The sequence below is a fragment of the Gavia stellata genome, chromosome 20 (assembly GCF_030936135.1).
Source record: "Gavia stellata isolate bGavSte3 chromosome 20, bGavSte3.hap2, whole genome shotgun sequence".
Lineage (NCBI taxonomy): Eukaryota > Metazoa > Chordata > Aves > Gaviiformes > Gaviidae > Gavia > Gavia stellata.
The window spans coordinates 7862845-7876121 of record NC_082613.1 but is presented as its reverse complement, the minus strand read 5'-3'; the positions used below and the strand labels follow the sequence as shown (position 1 = coordinate 7876121).

At 41.3% G+C, this 13277-nt stretch overlaps 1 protein-coding gene across 1 annotated transcript in view; it reads right to left on the bottom strand.

Moving 5' to 3' along the window:
* Positions 1–9134: 9134 nt before the first annotated feature.
* BCAS1 (brain enriched myelin associated protein 1) overlaps positions 9135–13277 on the bottom strand; it is a 49793-nt gene continuing 45650 nt past the window's right edge. The window contains exon 12 of the mRNA XM_059827341.1: positions 9135–9209. Within this exon, the coding sequence (XP_059683324.1) occupies positions 9135–9209 (75 nt within the window). The remainder of the gene's footprint in view (positions 9210–13277) is intronic.

Sequence of the window (13277 nt, the reverse complement as noted above, 5' to 3'; positions counted from 1 at the left end):
AGTGTCTATTTTGAAGGTAGACATTGCATTAACGTGCAAAACCTGATCTTTCCAGCCAGAGAATTTTTTTCCCCCTATAGACAGCTAACAGCAAGATCCAAATTCAGCCTAACTGGAATAAAGATCTCCCTTTAAATATCTGAGATGTTTGTTGGTGATAACAACTGGATTACTCACATTAGTTTTAATTCTTATCTCAGATTGCAAATTGAGATCTTTCAGAAGTATTTCAATACTCCATGTTCTCTTGTTGGTAGGGCAGAGATCAACTAAATGTATTAAGAGGAAGTCAGATATAAAAAAAGTACTTAGATAAATGCGATCAATGCATGGAGTCTGACAATAAATTTTTGATCCTGAAAACTTAACAGATAGTAAATTGTCCCCAAACTTACAAATCCAGTTCCAAACTAACATCATATTTTTCAACTTTTATAGGAACTAACACTACAGTCTCATGAAGAGTCGTCTTGGGGGAATAAATTTTTAAAATAAACGAGAAGGTTGAAAGCATGCTCATAATGTCAATTTGGGGTGACCTCTACAATCTCTCACTGTCAAAGAATCAGCATTCATAAAAGGTTAAGTTCTTTGAGAAGTTACAAGCCGAATACCCCAAAATTGAAGCACGCATAATCATTAGTTGCTTAGGAAATTCTTGGCAAATGCATGTACCTAGGAACAAAGATACATCTGTGAACAAAAAGCTTAAGGCATACTTTCTGCAAAACCCTAAATACTATTTCCATCCCAGAATATAGACATTTACAAGTAATTCTGCCAGTAACCAGTAGTAATTTTAGTACAATATTTGTTTCCAAGTACTTGAAAGCACCTACTCGTGTGTAACCGACTGAGAATAGTAACTACCATCTTTACCCTGTCTACAGCAATTTTTTTTCCTTGAAGCTAGAAAAATGAGGCACAGACTTGATGGAAAGAGAGTAAGTTTTTCTAAATTCTTCCCCTTTCAGCATATGGTTTAGTTTCAGTTTTCTCCAAGCTAGAACAATATGCTTTACAGGAGACAAGATGATGAATGCTTGATTTTGGGTTCAGTTAAAACAAACAACTTTCTCTAAAAGCACATGCTTTGTTTCAAAGCGACATTTGTTAAAAGCCTCAGTGTCCATATTATATTACATCACTGCAGGTCAGCTATCATGACTGACACGGTGACATGGGACAATGAAAGAAGGCAGATTTGCCTTAACCCTCGCCACGCCACATCTCCTGTACGCTCTGAACACACCATAGACTTCAGGTTCCTTTTGCACTGTTTCTAAACCTCTTTGCAACAATGGAGATAGACCACAAACTTAAGATACGTAGAGATTTTTGCTTGTTGAGAAAGAAAAAACAAACAGAACCACCCCAAGATGAACCCAATAAACATACACTAAATAAGTGTTTACTATAGAGCACACACCAAGAAACAATATTTCATGCTGTCTGGCACAGGCAGACTTTCTGATGCTGACGTGCTGAAATCCACCATCATTCTCTCACATCATGAGACTCAATACGAGCCCTGTTTGGGTCTCTCAGTGTGGCTTTAAAGTGACATATCCCCTACGTACAAAACACCAGCACATTTTACAGGGAAAGGCAACTTTAAAAAGTAAGCTTGTTATTTCTGTGATGAATGTTCTTATGTACTTCTGGGCTTCAGTAAATTTACATTTTGGCATTGCCAGTCACCTTTAAATAAATATTGATGGAGGTCAAAGTTGTTTATGTTTTCAGGGTTGAAGTTAGGCGGCTAAGTCCACATTTAGGCTTCTAACAAAAATGCGGGAAAGCGTGTTGCTTCCCTGGGTTACAGGTGTGCAACACTTCTGAAAGGTCAGTTTTTAATGAGGCCTTGAGCTAAGGCAGTGCCGCAGCACTTACAGACAAATCACACCACAAACTCCAGAGAAGGATAAACCCAGAAAAGTTCATTAAGGACTGGTGTCTCCTTGGGAGGCCATAAATGGACTGCATGTGAAAGGCTGAGCACATACTCCAGATTGAAAAGACAACAAAATAATCCCACACTGGCCTGTCTGCCTGAGGGATGGTTCGATAACATACAGCTCCTACCTGGTCCTGTTCGACCTGGCCTTTCTTCTAGCAGCTAATGTGCCAGCTCTGTCTTCCTTCCCAATCCCTTTCAAAGGAGCTTAAACCTTCTCAGCAACTCATATATGAAAACCAACTGGGCTGACTCACCCCACTGCAGTAATTAACCCTTGCTAGGTCTCTGTGGGACCTGCAGACCCCACCGCAACAGCGGATTGACGGAAACAAAACCCTAGTTTTTACTTTGTAATTTTACTGGCAGGATTGCGTGGAGGTGAGAGGGTGGGAGAAGAGAGCCAAAAATTATTTTCAAGTATAGTCACAATATCGATAAAAGGTTTAGTGTGGATTGAGTCACACTGGAATTAAATTTGTGTAGCTCATGCCTCTGGCAGGGGTGCTCTGCTTGACAGTTGCACAGTTGCAAGTACTTAGCCGCAATTACCAAAGTGCTTCTAGTGTGCCCCGCTAGTGGGTTCTCTGGCTACAGGGAATTGTTTCTATAACATCTAAGACCAGGTTCTGCTCCATGATTGGGGATTTGAATATAGATACAGCCATTTTGTATCAATAAATAGGTGCTAATGAAGTTATCTAGCCTTGATTACTGAGTTTGATGAAGGATGCCTGCTAATTTGTGCTGCAGACATTTAAGAAGTTACTGTCTCCACTTGCTTGCTCTCCTATTATTCTGGCAGCTGAGTGAGAGGACACTTTTCAGTGATCTCAGGTCACACCCAGGGATTTTAGTTTACAGAGAGAAATATCCAAGGCTGTGAAATGCTTTAGCTGAAGAGCTAGCACAGGTTTACTTCTGCAAGTCTATAGCACTTCCAGTGAGAATCACCAGGCTTTAGGAACTCACCAGGTATCTGTTTATCTAGATGTTTTTATGAACCTGATCTCCTCAGCAATGAAGCATGATGTGCATTCATACATGACATGGTATTGCCTCCAGAGTGGTGGCAACAAGCACTTATGTTCATATATTTACTAGAAATAGTGTAAACTATGTAAAGATAGGAATTTATGGTCTCCTATATAGAGGCTGAGTGAGAAGGCTTTGAGAAGGAACAGATACGGGATCAGAAGCAGGCAGCAGGACATCTGCAAATTAAACTCTTGCCGTTCCTATGAGCCTCACATTGTAGCAGTGATTACAGTGCTGCCCACTGCCCTGTTAAACCACACTCCTGTCCAGCCCTCACCGGTGGAGGCTGAAGCCAGCTGCTGGCAAAATCCTACGCTTTCTTCCAAACTCTCTGTTTGTGCCCCTGAAGGGAGATGCTCCCTGAAAGCTGCACTCTATGACAACCTGCCTGCAGAGGAATCGTGACAGCAGTGTTTTGATTTGAGCCTTCTAAAGTGAATGAGTGATAGGAAGATTTTCAGTTCTACCCGACAGACATATGTTCTTATTTCTATCAGTCTTTTGCTTATCAGGGGTTATATAATCTATTTGTGTAGGAACAGGGTATTTGATAATTGCATGCTTTTTCAATACTGTGAATCAGTGGTTAAAAAAAAACAACAAAAAAGAAAAAAAGAAAAAAGATTGCTTCAGAGACAAGCTCAATTTTACAAGAAAATTTTTCACAAGCAATTGTTTTCCTTCACTTATGACAGCCACTGCCAGTGCTCAAAAGATTCAAAGAGAAAGCTTCCTGTGATGACAGTGCCTCAACATACTGGGGAGCTTCAATCTCATTTACTCAAGTAATACAATTTCAGTTTATACCAACTAAGAATCTATTTCTCCAATTGACTAGAAACTGCTGACAGAAAAAAAATAGTGAAAACTCTGCAACTTAATCCTCACTTCCCTTATGTTTTCCAAACAACTCTAATGAAGAAATCACAAACATCCTTAAAAGTTGTGAAGTAGTGCAACAAAGATGAGTCTGCAAAATTCTAATCATGTTTTAAATGTCCTGAAGATTGTGTCCAGGGTCTGTCTTTATCATTCCCCATGCATTGCGATAGTCATAAAGGCCCTTAGTCCTACTCTGTGTAAAGGTAGGTGAAGGGGTAGTGTCAAATGCCGCATCACCTGCTTACAGTGGGATGTGATAAAGAAGGAATTTGGACTTTGTACCTTTCCGGTTTAAAGTCAAATCGCTAATGCTTCCTGTGCAGGAGGCTGTTTTCCCATGCAGTTTAGTAGGTGACAAATTTAATAGGAAATGATTTAGTAAAAGCAGAGAGTGTTGATAAGGGATTTATTCTTCTTCAAGGCTTTTGATAATTTGTTTTCAGAAAATAATACAATCTTTAAGGAATTCATACTCATCTTCAGCCTCCGTCAAGACTGCTGCAGAATTTCCTGTTTTTGTGTTCTCAGAACTGCTAAACTGCTGAAGTTGCCAGTAAAGACCTGGGTGTGTTATCCAGAAGAGGTGGAGTCTATAGCAAATCCAGATTCTTCACTGATATCCTCAAATGAGTATACAGAAATTAGAGCTATTCCATCTCTAACCTCACAAATGGAGTCACTTCCCGCAGCCACAACTCTGTGCATTAACCCTGTCTGTTTATCTCATTTTGTGCTATCTTTTCTGTGTATGGATTTTGTTGCAGAAGTTGCCTCAAAACCAGCTGTAATCATTTACATATAAAAAGGTATTAAGGTAATCTTAAAACACGTTCTATGCCCTGGGTGCAGAGCTAGCAGCTAGCAACGTAAAACACACATACCCTGGAAGCAGCTTTGTACTCCCTCAGATGTTAGATCCTGGTCTCAATGTGAGACCTCGTCTCCTAAAGCAAAGAATCTCGTACTTACAAGGGGCGAGATCCTAATCAAATTCCCAACTGGAAAGCTGCTCCAGCTTAACACCAGGCTGAGGGTAGATATATGTCTGGCACGGTCAACAGGGAGAAAGTCTGTACTTTCTAGATACTCTCAGAGGTGTTTATTGCTTTTCAAACCTCCCTGGGAATGCAAATACAGCGTGATTGATGGATGCACACAATTCAACAGAACAAATGCTTTCAGCAGACAGGTGGCCCAACAGGAACCTCCGAAGATCCTATTATACAGCAACAAGTGTGTAATAATAATACTTTCAGGCATATATTCTGCAGGAGCTGGGACTCGCAGAAGCTCCTTGGCAGTCCCCCCGCTTTGGCTGGGGCAGGAGCAGCAGGCGGAGGAGGCCGAGGGGACCTGAAAGCGTGTGGAGCGGGTCGTGGGTCGCCAAGGTGTGGTGCCTGCCCACACAAACAGCCAGCACTGCTCTGGCATCAGCCTTTAAAGCAACGCTTCAGCCCCCACAGGTTGCATGCAGTGAGGTCTCTTTCTTTCTGTGACCCACCAAGTGTTTCCTTACACTTCGTGGCCATTTTGCAGCCACCACCAGGCCCCGTCCCAGCACTCCTGCCAGAGAAAAGCCGGGTGGGGTCATGGCAGCCATCACAAACCTACTGTCCCTGAGCACAGCCACAGGCCAGGCCCGCCCCTCAGCACTGCCCCAGTTTCCCTCCGTCCCCTAAAATGTGGGAGGAAGTGTAACAACTCTGCCAGTCCCCCTCCCCACCCTGGGGACAGGTGACCTCAGGCTGGGTAGTCGTGGAGGCCTGGCCATGGAGATGGGCCTGGCCACAGAGATAGGCCTGGCCATGGAGACGGTCCTGGCCATGAGAGACAGGCCTGGCCATGGAAACAGGCGTGGCCATGGAGACAGGCCTGGCCATGGAGAGAGGCCTGGCCATGGAGATGGGCCTGGCCACAGAGATAGGCCTGGCCATGGAGACGGTCCTGGCCATGAGAGACAGGCCTGGCCATGGAAACAGGCCTGGCCATGGAGACAGGCCTGGCCATGGAGAGAGGCCTGGCCAGGCCTTGCTGCAGCCGCCCTGGCCGTGGCCTCCAACGGGGCCCCCTCAGAGACACCCGCTCCGAGACACGCACAAGCCAACCAGTGGGCAGGGCAGGCTGAAAAACCACAAAGGCTTTTGGGTTTTTTTTTAGGCAAGGGTCTGTAGACAATGCTTACACCAAATAAATACTAACTGCTAAAGTGCAATTACCTGTTTTGTGCGTGCTGGTAATTAGCTGCTGGTTACACGCAGAATTGATGGGCGGACTGTTTAATTCCGGAAATCACATTGTTCTACTCGGGCTGCACATTGTAAGAATCAGTGCAGGGCAGTTTTGCCAGGAGTTATCTATAAAAACCTTCTTGAAATGCAGCAGAGTTACACATCTGGACAGCTTCCAGAGAAGAAAAATTGAGCTCAGATATACTTCCATGGGAGATAATTTACTTTCAGGTTACAAAAACCTGCAGCACCCAACCTGCTGCGAAGCTGCTCGCTTCTCCCTGCGTCCATGGCTCGCTTGGCTCGCTGAGGGCTCATCCTGGAGACAGTGGGACACTGCGGCAGAGCCCTGAACCTCACCCAGGAACGCGCTCTTTTACAAAACGGGGGGAATAAACGTCTGTCCATTGGAGGGAAGCATTTCTTACACAAAAAGTAGCAATCTTAATCCATTCCCTGGGATTTTGATTTTTATGAGATGGCATTAGCATCTTAAAATTCTTCCAAAATGCCTGCATGAAACACACCTTAAGATCTGTTGAAGTTGCCTGATCTGCTTCAGTTCCCCTCAGAAGATCCTATGCATAAAACCAGAGTTTATTTGTTGACAACAGAGTCTAAATGCAATGTATTGCTTTGGCTGCTCTTTTCTTTTGTCTTGGATTGCAGCCTCTTCCAAAGCTTTGATTTCCAAATGACTTGTTAAGCTTTACCGGGCCTGAACATAAAAGCTGTACTTTTATGTTTCTTATATGGCATGTGGAATGCGGAAGCTCAACTTAACTGTGGATGCATCTCCTAAGACCTTTCTTCCTCTTGGGGCTCCATGTGTTGCTGCTTTATGAGAAGGCTGACTTGCTTCTTCAAAGCTTGTGTTGTTCCTGTTATCAGAGAGGAATCAAACAAAACGGGGAGTTTCTACATGGGAGGCAGTGCCAACACTAACCGTTATTTCATCTGCAATAATAGCTCAGTGGCATAAGGGGCATCCACAGCCAAACTTAGTGTTTTTCTTGTTTTTCTGCCAAGAGGATTTCCTGATTCCTGAAATTAGTCCCATTGCCAAGTGATACGGTCAAATCACGTGGTCAGCAGTCCTAATTGCCTCGGGAATACAGAATTCAATCAACACAGACCTGGTCCTAAAGCACGGACTAAGGACGAGTTGTTCTCTTCCACAGAAGGCCTGATCTATCCATAATATTATATGAATACACTGTCTATAATATAATAATTTATAGATGCAGTCTAGAATATAATTAATTAGCCAGAGCATATTTTTATTTGAAAATCACTTAAATACTATTCTAATACCGAGGCAATTACAGCAGTACGAAGTCAGCAAATAGCATGATAGCTTATTCCTCTTTTCTGATAGCACCCACTATGCTGACATCTGGCACTTTCATACCAGCATGTAACCATGGTGGTTGAATCACTGTATGTAGCTTTATATGCATTGACTTAATTAAAGCTGTATACTCTTGTAGTGTAGACAAAGCCTAAGACTTTTTTTGTGGAGCAAAGCTGGATATAACAAGCCCAATTCTTCTCTCATGCTACCATAAATGGGGATGCACAGAAGTTACTGGTCCTACACAGATGTAGAAGCAGGTCGTTACGAATCAGGTTTGAAATCTGTAAGCAGTCTTGATTGATATCACTTTATCTGGCATCAAAGGCCGATTGTGCTAGAGAGAACAGAAAGTACTATTACAACTAAAGAACCTTTTGTCTGTGCTAGAGAGCACAGATCGCATAGAACCAGTGGCAAGTTTTGGTCGTCCGCCGCAAGTCCACAGGTTTGCAGAGACCAGTGCAAATTTTTTTTTTCTGTAGATTTTACAAAATTCTCACTTGATTTCCAGTTATAATCTTTACACAAATAAAGAAAGAATGACAGCTATTCACTCTGCAGGCAGGGTTTTTATGTGTTGATTTATGCCTTAATGTCACATCACTCATCAGAAAACAGGGATGTAAATAACAAACATTGTTTTAAGATTAAAGCAGCAAATTATTTTTTTGAAAGTGTAAGTATTCGTTTATTTAATCACAAGGAGGTCAAAATATACAGTACCGTATCATTCAGATGCTAGTGTGAAAATATGTCAGGCCCACAGTTCCCTATCCAGGTTAGCCAAGGGTTGAATAAACCACAGAAATCTCGATTTTCTGTAAAATTTATTAACTACAGTTGTTACAGGAGTCTTGTGAAGCAGGGAGGTGCCTGGATAGCCTTGATTTTGGTTTTTATTAGGATTAATTACAAGTATGGATATAAACAAATATCTGGTGAAACAACTAAGTTTCCTATCATCTGCAAAACATTAATAACAGGATTGTAGGTACAGCCTGGGCGTTAGGACTGCGGTGGGGACGCGGGTGCCCCCTTGTGTCCCTATTAGAACCTTGAAGAGTTTTTAATTTGTTATCCCACCTCACCAGGACAAGAGTTGTCTCAATCAAGTAAAGCCTTTGCATTTTAGCGTTTTAATTTACATTAATAACCAATACGAAGCATAACTTTATAACCACTGATTCTATTATACTTGCTAATTTCAGCTCTATTGAAAACCACAAAAGGTACTTGGTTGTTTTTACATTTAGGTATAACATTTATCAAAGGAGATTTTTTTTTTTTCCTGGCTGCTTTAAAGCTCTCTAAAGCTGAGGATTTGTTGCTCATGCCTTGCTGCACAAACTGCATTCCTTTGTCACATGCATTTTTTTCTGCCATTTATTTAATTCACTGCCACTTTCTTACCTTACATACTCTACCCTCTATAGACTTAAAATCATCCACATGACCTTTCTTTAAATATACTACACATTGCTTGGTGATCTTTCGAGTTGCTTTCTAACATCTAATGAACAAACCCTGTAAATGATATACCTTAAATGATACACCAATGTTTGCTTTAGCCTCAGGCATTTGATGACAGCCTTGTAAAGGAAAATAATGAGTCATCTCTACTGCATGGGAGCTTACAGAGAGCTGCTGATCCTTCAGCAGCCAAGTGTATTCATTACTTGGATTTCCCAGCAGGTAGGATAGACACTGGATCTGTTTGCACTTCTGCATCAGACATCCTTTTGGAGCCCTGTGGAATAAGATACAGAAATTTATAAAAATTTTCAAATATTTCAGAACAGTTAAGTCTGGGGTTATGTGTCAGTTTTGCTAGCAGATATTTTCCATTCATTTCACCTCTCTGCTTTTCTTAATTTGCCTTTTATTTAATACACATAGGTATATGAGCACCATCTGTATCGTGACAACCCCAGAAAGCTGCTGCTTGCGACTTTGCCTAAATGTGTTGGTTTTTTTAAGGTAATTTTCCCAGTCAGCATGGAAAGAAATTGTCTTTAGAAACTGGACTAACATACCAGAGACATGTTGCTGTGTACTCTCAGTATTGTAGTTTTGGCATAACTTTCTTTAAAATTTCCCTGGCCTAAACGGTTCACTGAAACCGTGTTAAGAGTCCTTCAAGCATGATTAATAGTGTATTATAGCCAGCCTTGGTCTGCTCTAAGTTAAAGGAACATTAAATACTTTTATGCATGACAGGTATTTGACAACGTTAGAGTGATGAAGCTTTTTCACACTACAAATATAATTCTGGTTTTGGACCCAGTTCAAGACACTAGTCTGGCTTAGACGAAGGAAATGCATAGATCTAGCTATACCAACTAAATTTTTGACCAGTAGCTGATAAAAACTTGGCTTTAGTTTAAAATGCCTTGACCTAATTTTCTTGGCCTTGAAGCCATCGAAACTTCAGAACATAACAGCAATTGATCCACAAACACTGTTCCAGAGGTCACTGTTAACATTGTGTAAGATGCCAATCCTGTTTGTAGCCAGATGCCTAAATCATTACATGCTAAACAGAAAAAACAGCATGACAAAGCTAAAGGTGACTGCTATGTGCTTTCCCTACAATAGGAACTGTGCTAAATCATATGCGAATTGTCCTTTCACACAGTACGTTTCACACTGGAAACCTGACTCATCACTTCAGGTCACCATAGGACTATTCTGTGTCAGACCAGGAGAGCGAAAGATCTCAACTTCCCCATCCCTTTCAGGGAAGTAAAAACAGTGGGTTTTGTATACTGATTAGACACCACCTCACTGATATTCTTTTAACTTTTCACCTTTGAAAAATCTAAGTATAAAAAGAGCAGCCAAAAACCACAATGAACTAAAAGAAACCCCTGTCTTAAACTAACTGTAATATTGTGCAGCTTAGCTGGCTGCAATGGGTTTGCTTCTGCTTACTCCACTGTTGAGTTTGGAAGACGCTCTAGAACAGAATAAAATTTTTTGGCCACTTATATGTAGCAGCAAATGGAAGACACATAAAAAAATGTAGTAGGTTCCAATATTCATCAAACAATACCAAACAAGCTAGTCATTCCAAATTTATGCAGCAACCCTGAAAACCTACACATTGATTAAAAGATTTCCCACATTACAAGAGTAATGGAGTCTGTCAGCTGTAGCTGTTCCTCTGTGATGCATGAAGGTATTAAGCCATTTCTAGACTGATCTAGGAAACAAGATGATACTATTTGCCATTCTTCCTATAAATGGATGGAGGGAGGAGTAGGGGAGGGGGAGCTCATTTGACATAATCCCCATTTTGACTCATTTAGTACATTTGCAGAAGTGTCATGTTATTTGCCTATACTACAGTCTCCCGGCTGCACCCATTTTCAAGGTGGTTGCTGATTAAAGCAGGAAGCTTTGAGGGAGACTGGCTGATGATTCTTGTTAAACTGGAATTTCCAAACCTGATGTGAAATAAAGAACTTTGTTCCCGCCCTTTTAACAGACGAATTCCAGGTCTGCCTTCAGATTCGGAAGCACAGGTAGCACCAGCTCACGTCTTGCTCTCAGTTACTTTGCATAACCCCTTTCAGTGCAGTGGAAGTTGACTGCATTTGTGACAGCTAAGCTGGAACATATTATTTTGGGCAGAGCACTTTAAAGTGTACATGTAGGAATGTCATGGTATTGGAGTATACTTTTTTTTCCAGCTTGTGCTCAGGAGAAGTTTGTGTCAGTATACCAGATACTCTGATCAGAATAGGTCAGAATAGTTTCCGCATGCTAAGCACTCCCAGCTTCTGACAACTTCAGTATGAGTTATTCCAGCTCAGAAAACAATGTCATTAATCTTATTTTTTTTTCTTTTTCTTTCTAATCTAATCTTTCTAAGACTCACTAAATACCTTTGCATTTTATATAGCTTATAAATTCATCTCTTTTACCATAGGAACAACCACTGGACCTTATCGTCTGTGCTAAAACTACCCAGCCGAGCCATAACACTGTTTGCTTGCATAAGTGGCTCCATTTCTATCAAAAGTTTCAGTATTTGTAAGCCCAACTGGGAGCAGATGTTTGAACTGAAGTGTTCTCATCAGCTGCATTCCTGCACTCTGACATCCTCTTACTCTGTGCCCTCTCCCAGAGGAATCGATGGATTCAGGAGAGAGTGGTGTTAAAGTAGCTGCTATTGAAATAGCTCACCAGAATTTAGGAGGAGCTTGGTGGGCACAGATTATGGGAACAAGTAAGGCCTGCTGGATCCCATCTTAAATATCTCCTGCTTCCATTTTATCAGCATAAAGCTTATTATTTCTGCTGAGTTGTTACCAGATATTTGAGCTGGTATCTTGAAAGAAAAAATCTGGCATTGGTTTGTGTGTGATCTAATACTTTTAGATTAATGATTACACCTTCCTGGGGCTTAGTATGGTCACCTAGGAGATGTGTAGATTATTTTTTAGAAGCATTGCAGAACTAGGTTTCTTAGGTGTGGGTAATCTTCTTGAGGATATTCAAAAAGAGGTAGTCATTTTCTGTGAGATATTTTCCATGCACAGACCTCATTGTTGTGGGTTTGGTTGTTTGGGTTTTTTTTCCCCCAGTTCAAAAGCACAATAAACTGACCAAATCAGCTATACTGTTATAAAAAAACGTCACTTTTTTTTTTTTTTTAAGTGCCATCTTTTGTTAACAGGAGAGGGATGCTGTAGGAATACTATTGACCTCTATAATTGCAACAGAAGATAAGGAACTATACAGCCAAACTGTTTGGCATACTACTCGAGCAAGTAAAAATATCTCCTAGAACATCCCTACTTCCTCCACCTTTCTTATGCATTTTTTCCCCAAATGGTCTTTTTACCTCTTCACAATCTTCTCTCTTGATCAAAAAGCTTTTTCTTGCCCTTTGAATCAGAGACACCTTTCCTGCCTCTCTCTGTATCTTTCATGAACTTGCAGTTGAAAGTGTTTCCTCACTAGGTTGCACTTCCTCATATCTCCCTTTCTGGAATAATTCTAAATTTGTATCTATTGTTAAATGCTATGAAACATTTTTGGATACAGCTTGGATGAATGACACCATACAAAATAAAGTGCAATTACCAACAGGCAAACCCTTTCTCACACAGTGGCTACAGTGAGAATTTTGACAAATGAGGGCTGTCAGTGCTTAATTTCAACAAATCTCCAGACCAGAAAACCAAATCTCAATTATCTCCAGGAATAGTAGAGGTAGTTAACATTTGCCCCATTTCTAGATAGCCTCCAGGAATAGTAGAGGTAGTTAACATTTGCCCCATTTCTAGATAGCCTATGCCAGAAAAATGTGGCTGTCTTCCTCCCCTCCAGTTGACGTAAGAGATCTGTTACCATCATCTAAGTGGTTTAAGTAACAGAACTCCTGATTTCACTGCTAGGGAGAGGTTGCCAATACCCGGAGCAGGATATGACACCGACACACTGTGCTTGTGAGCGGGGATCAGATGTTACACACATGCACCGATGTTGTGCACAATGGAAATTTCATACAGAATTTGGAGGCAAAGGGGTTGAGGAAAGTAAAGTGCACATGAGCATGCATGTGTTTGGTAACTTCAGTCAGCTAATATAGTTCACAGATACACGTAAAACAATACCCTGGCTTTTTCACACTGTGCTAAGCAAAAAGATTTCTCCTCTTGATTTCACTGGGAGCAAAGATGAGTGGAAGCCAATGCAAGTTGGTAGTTACTCCAGGTGAACTCTGTGACTTCCTCACTCCGCTGAAACTACAGGAAAACCCCACTGATTCATGGTGGATCAGGATTTTACCCCAGAACAACAGGGT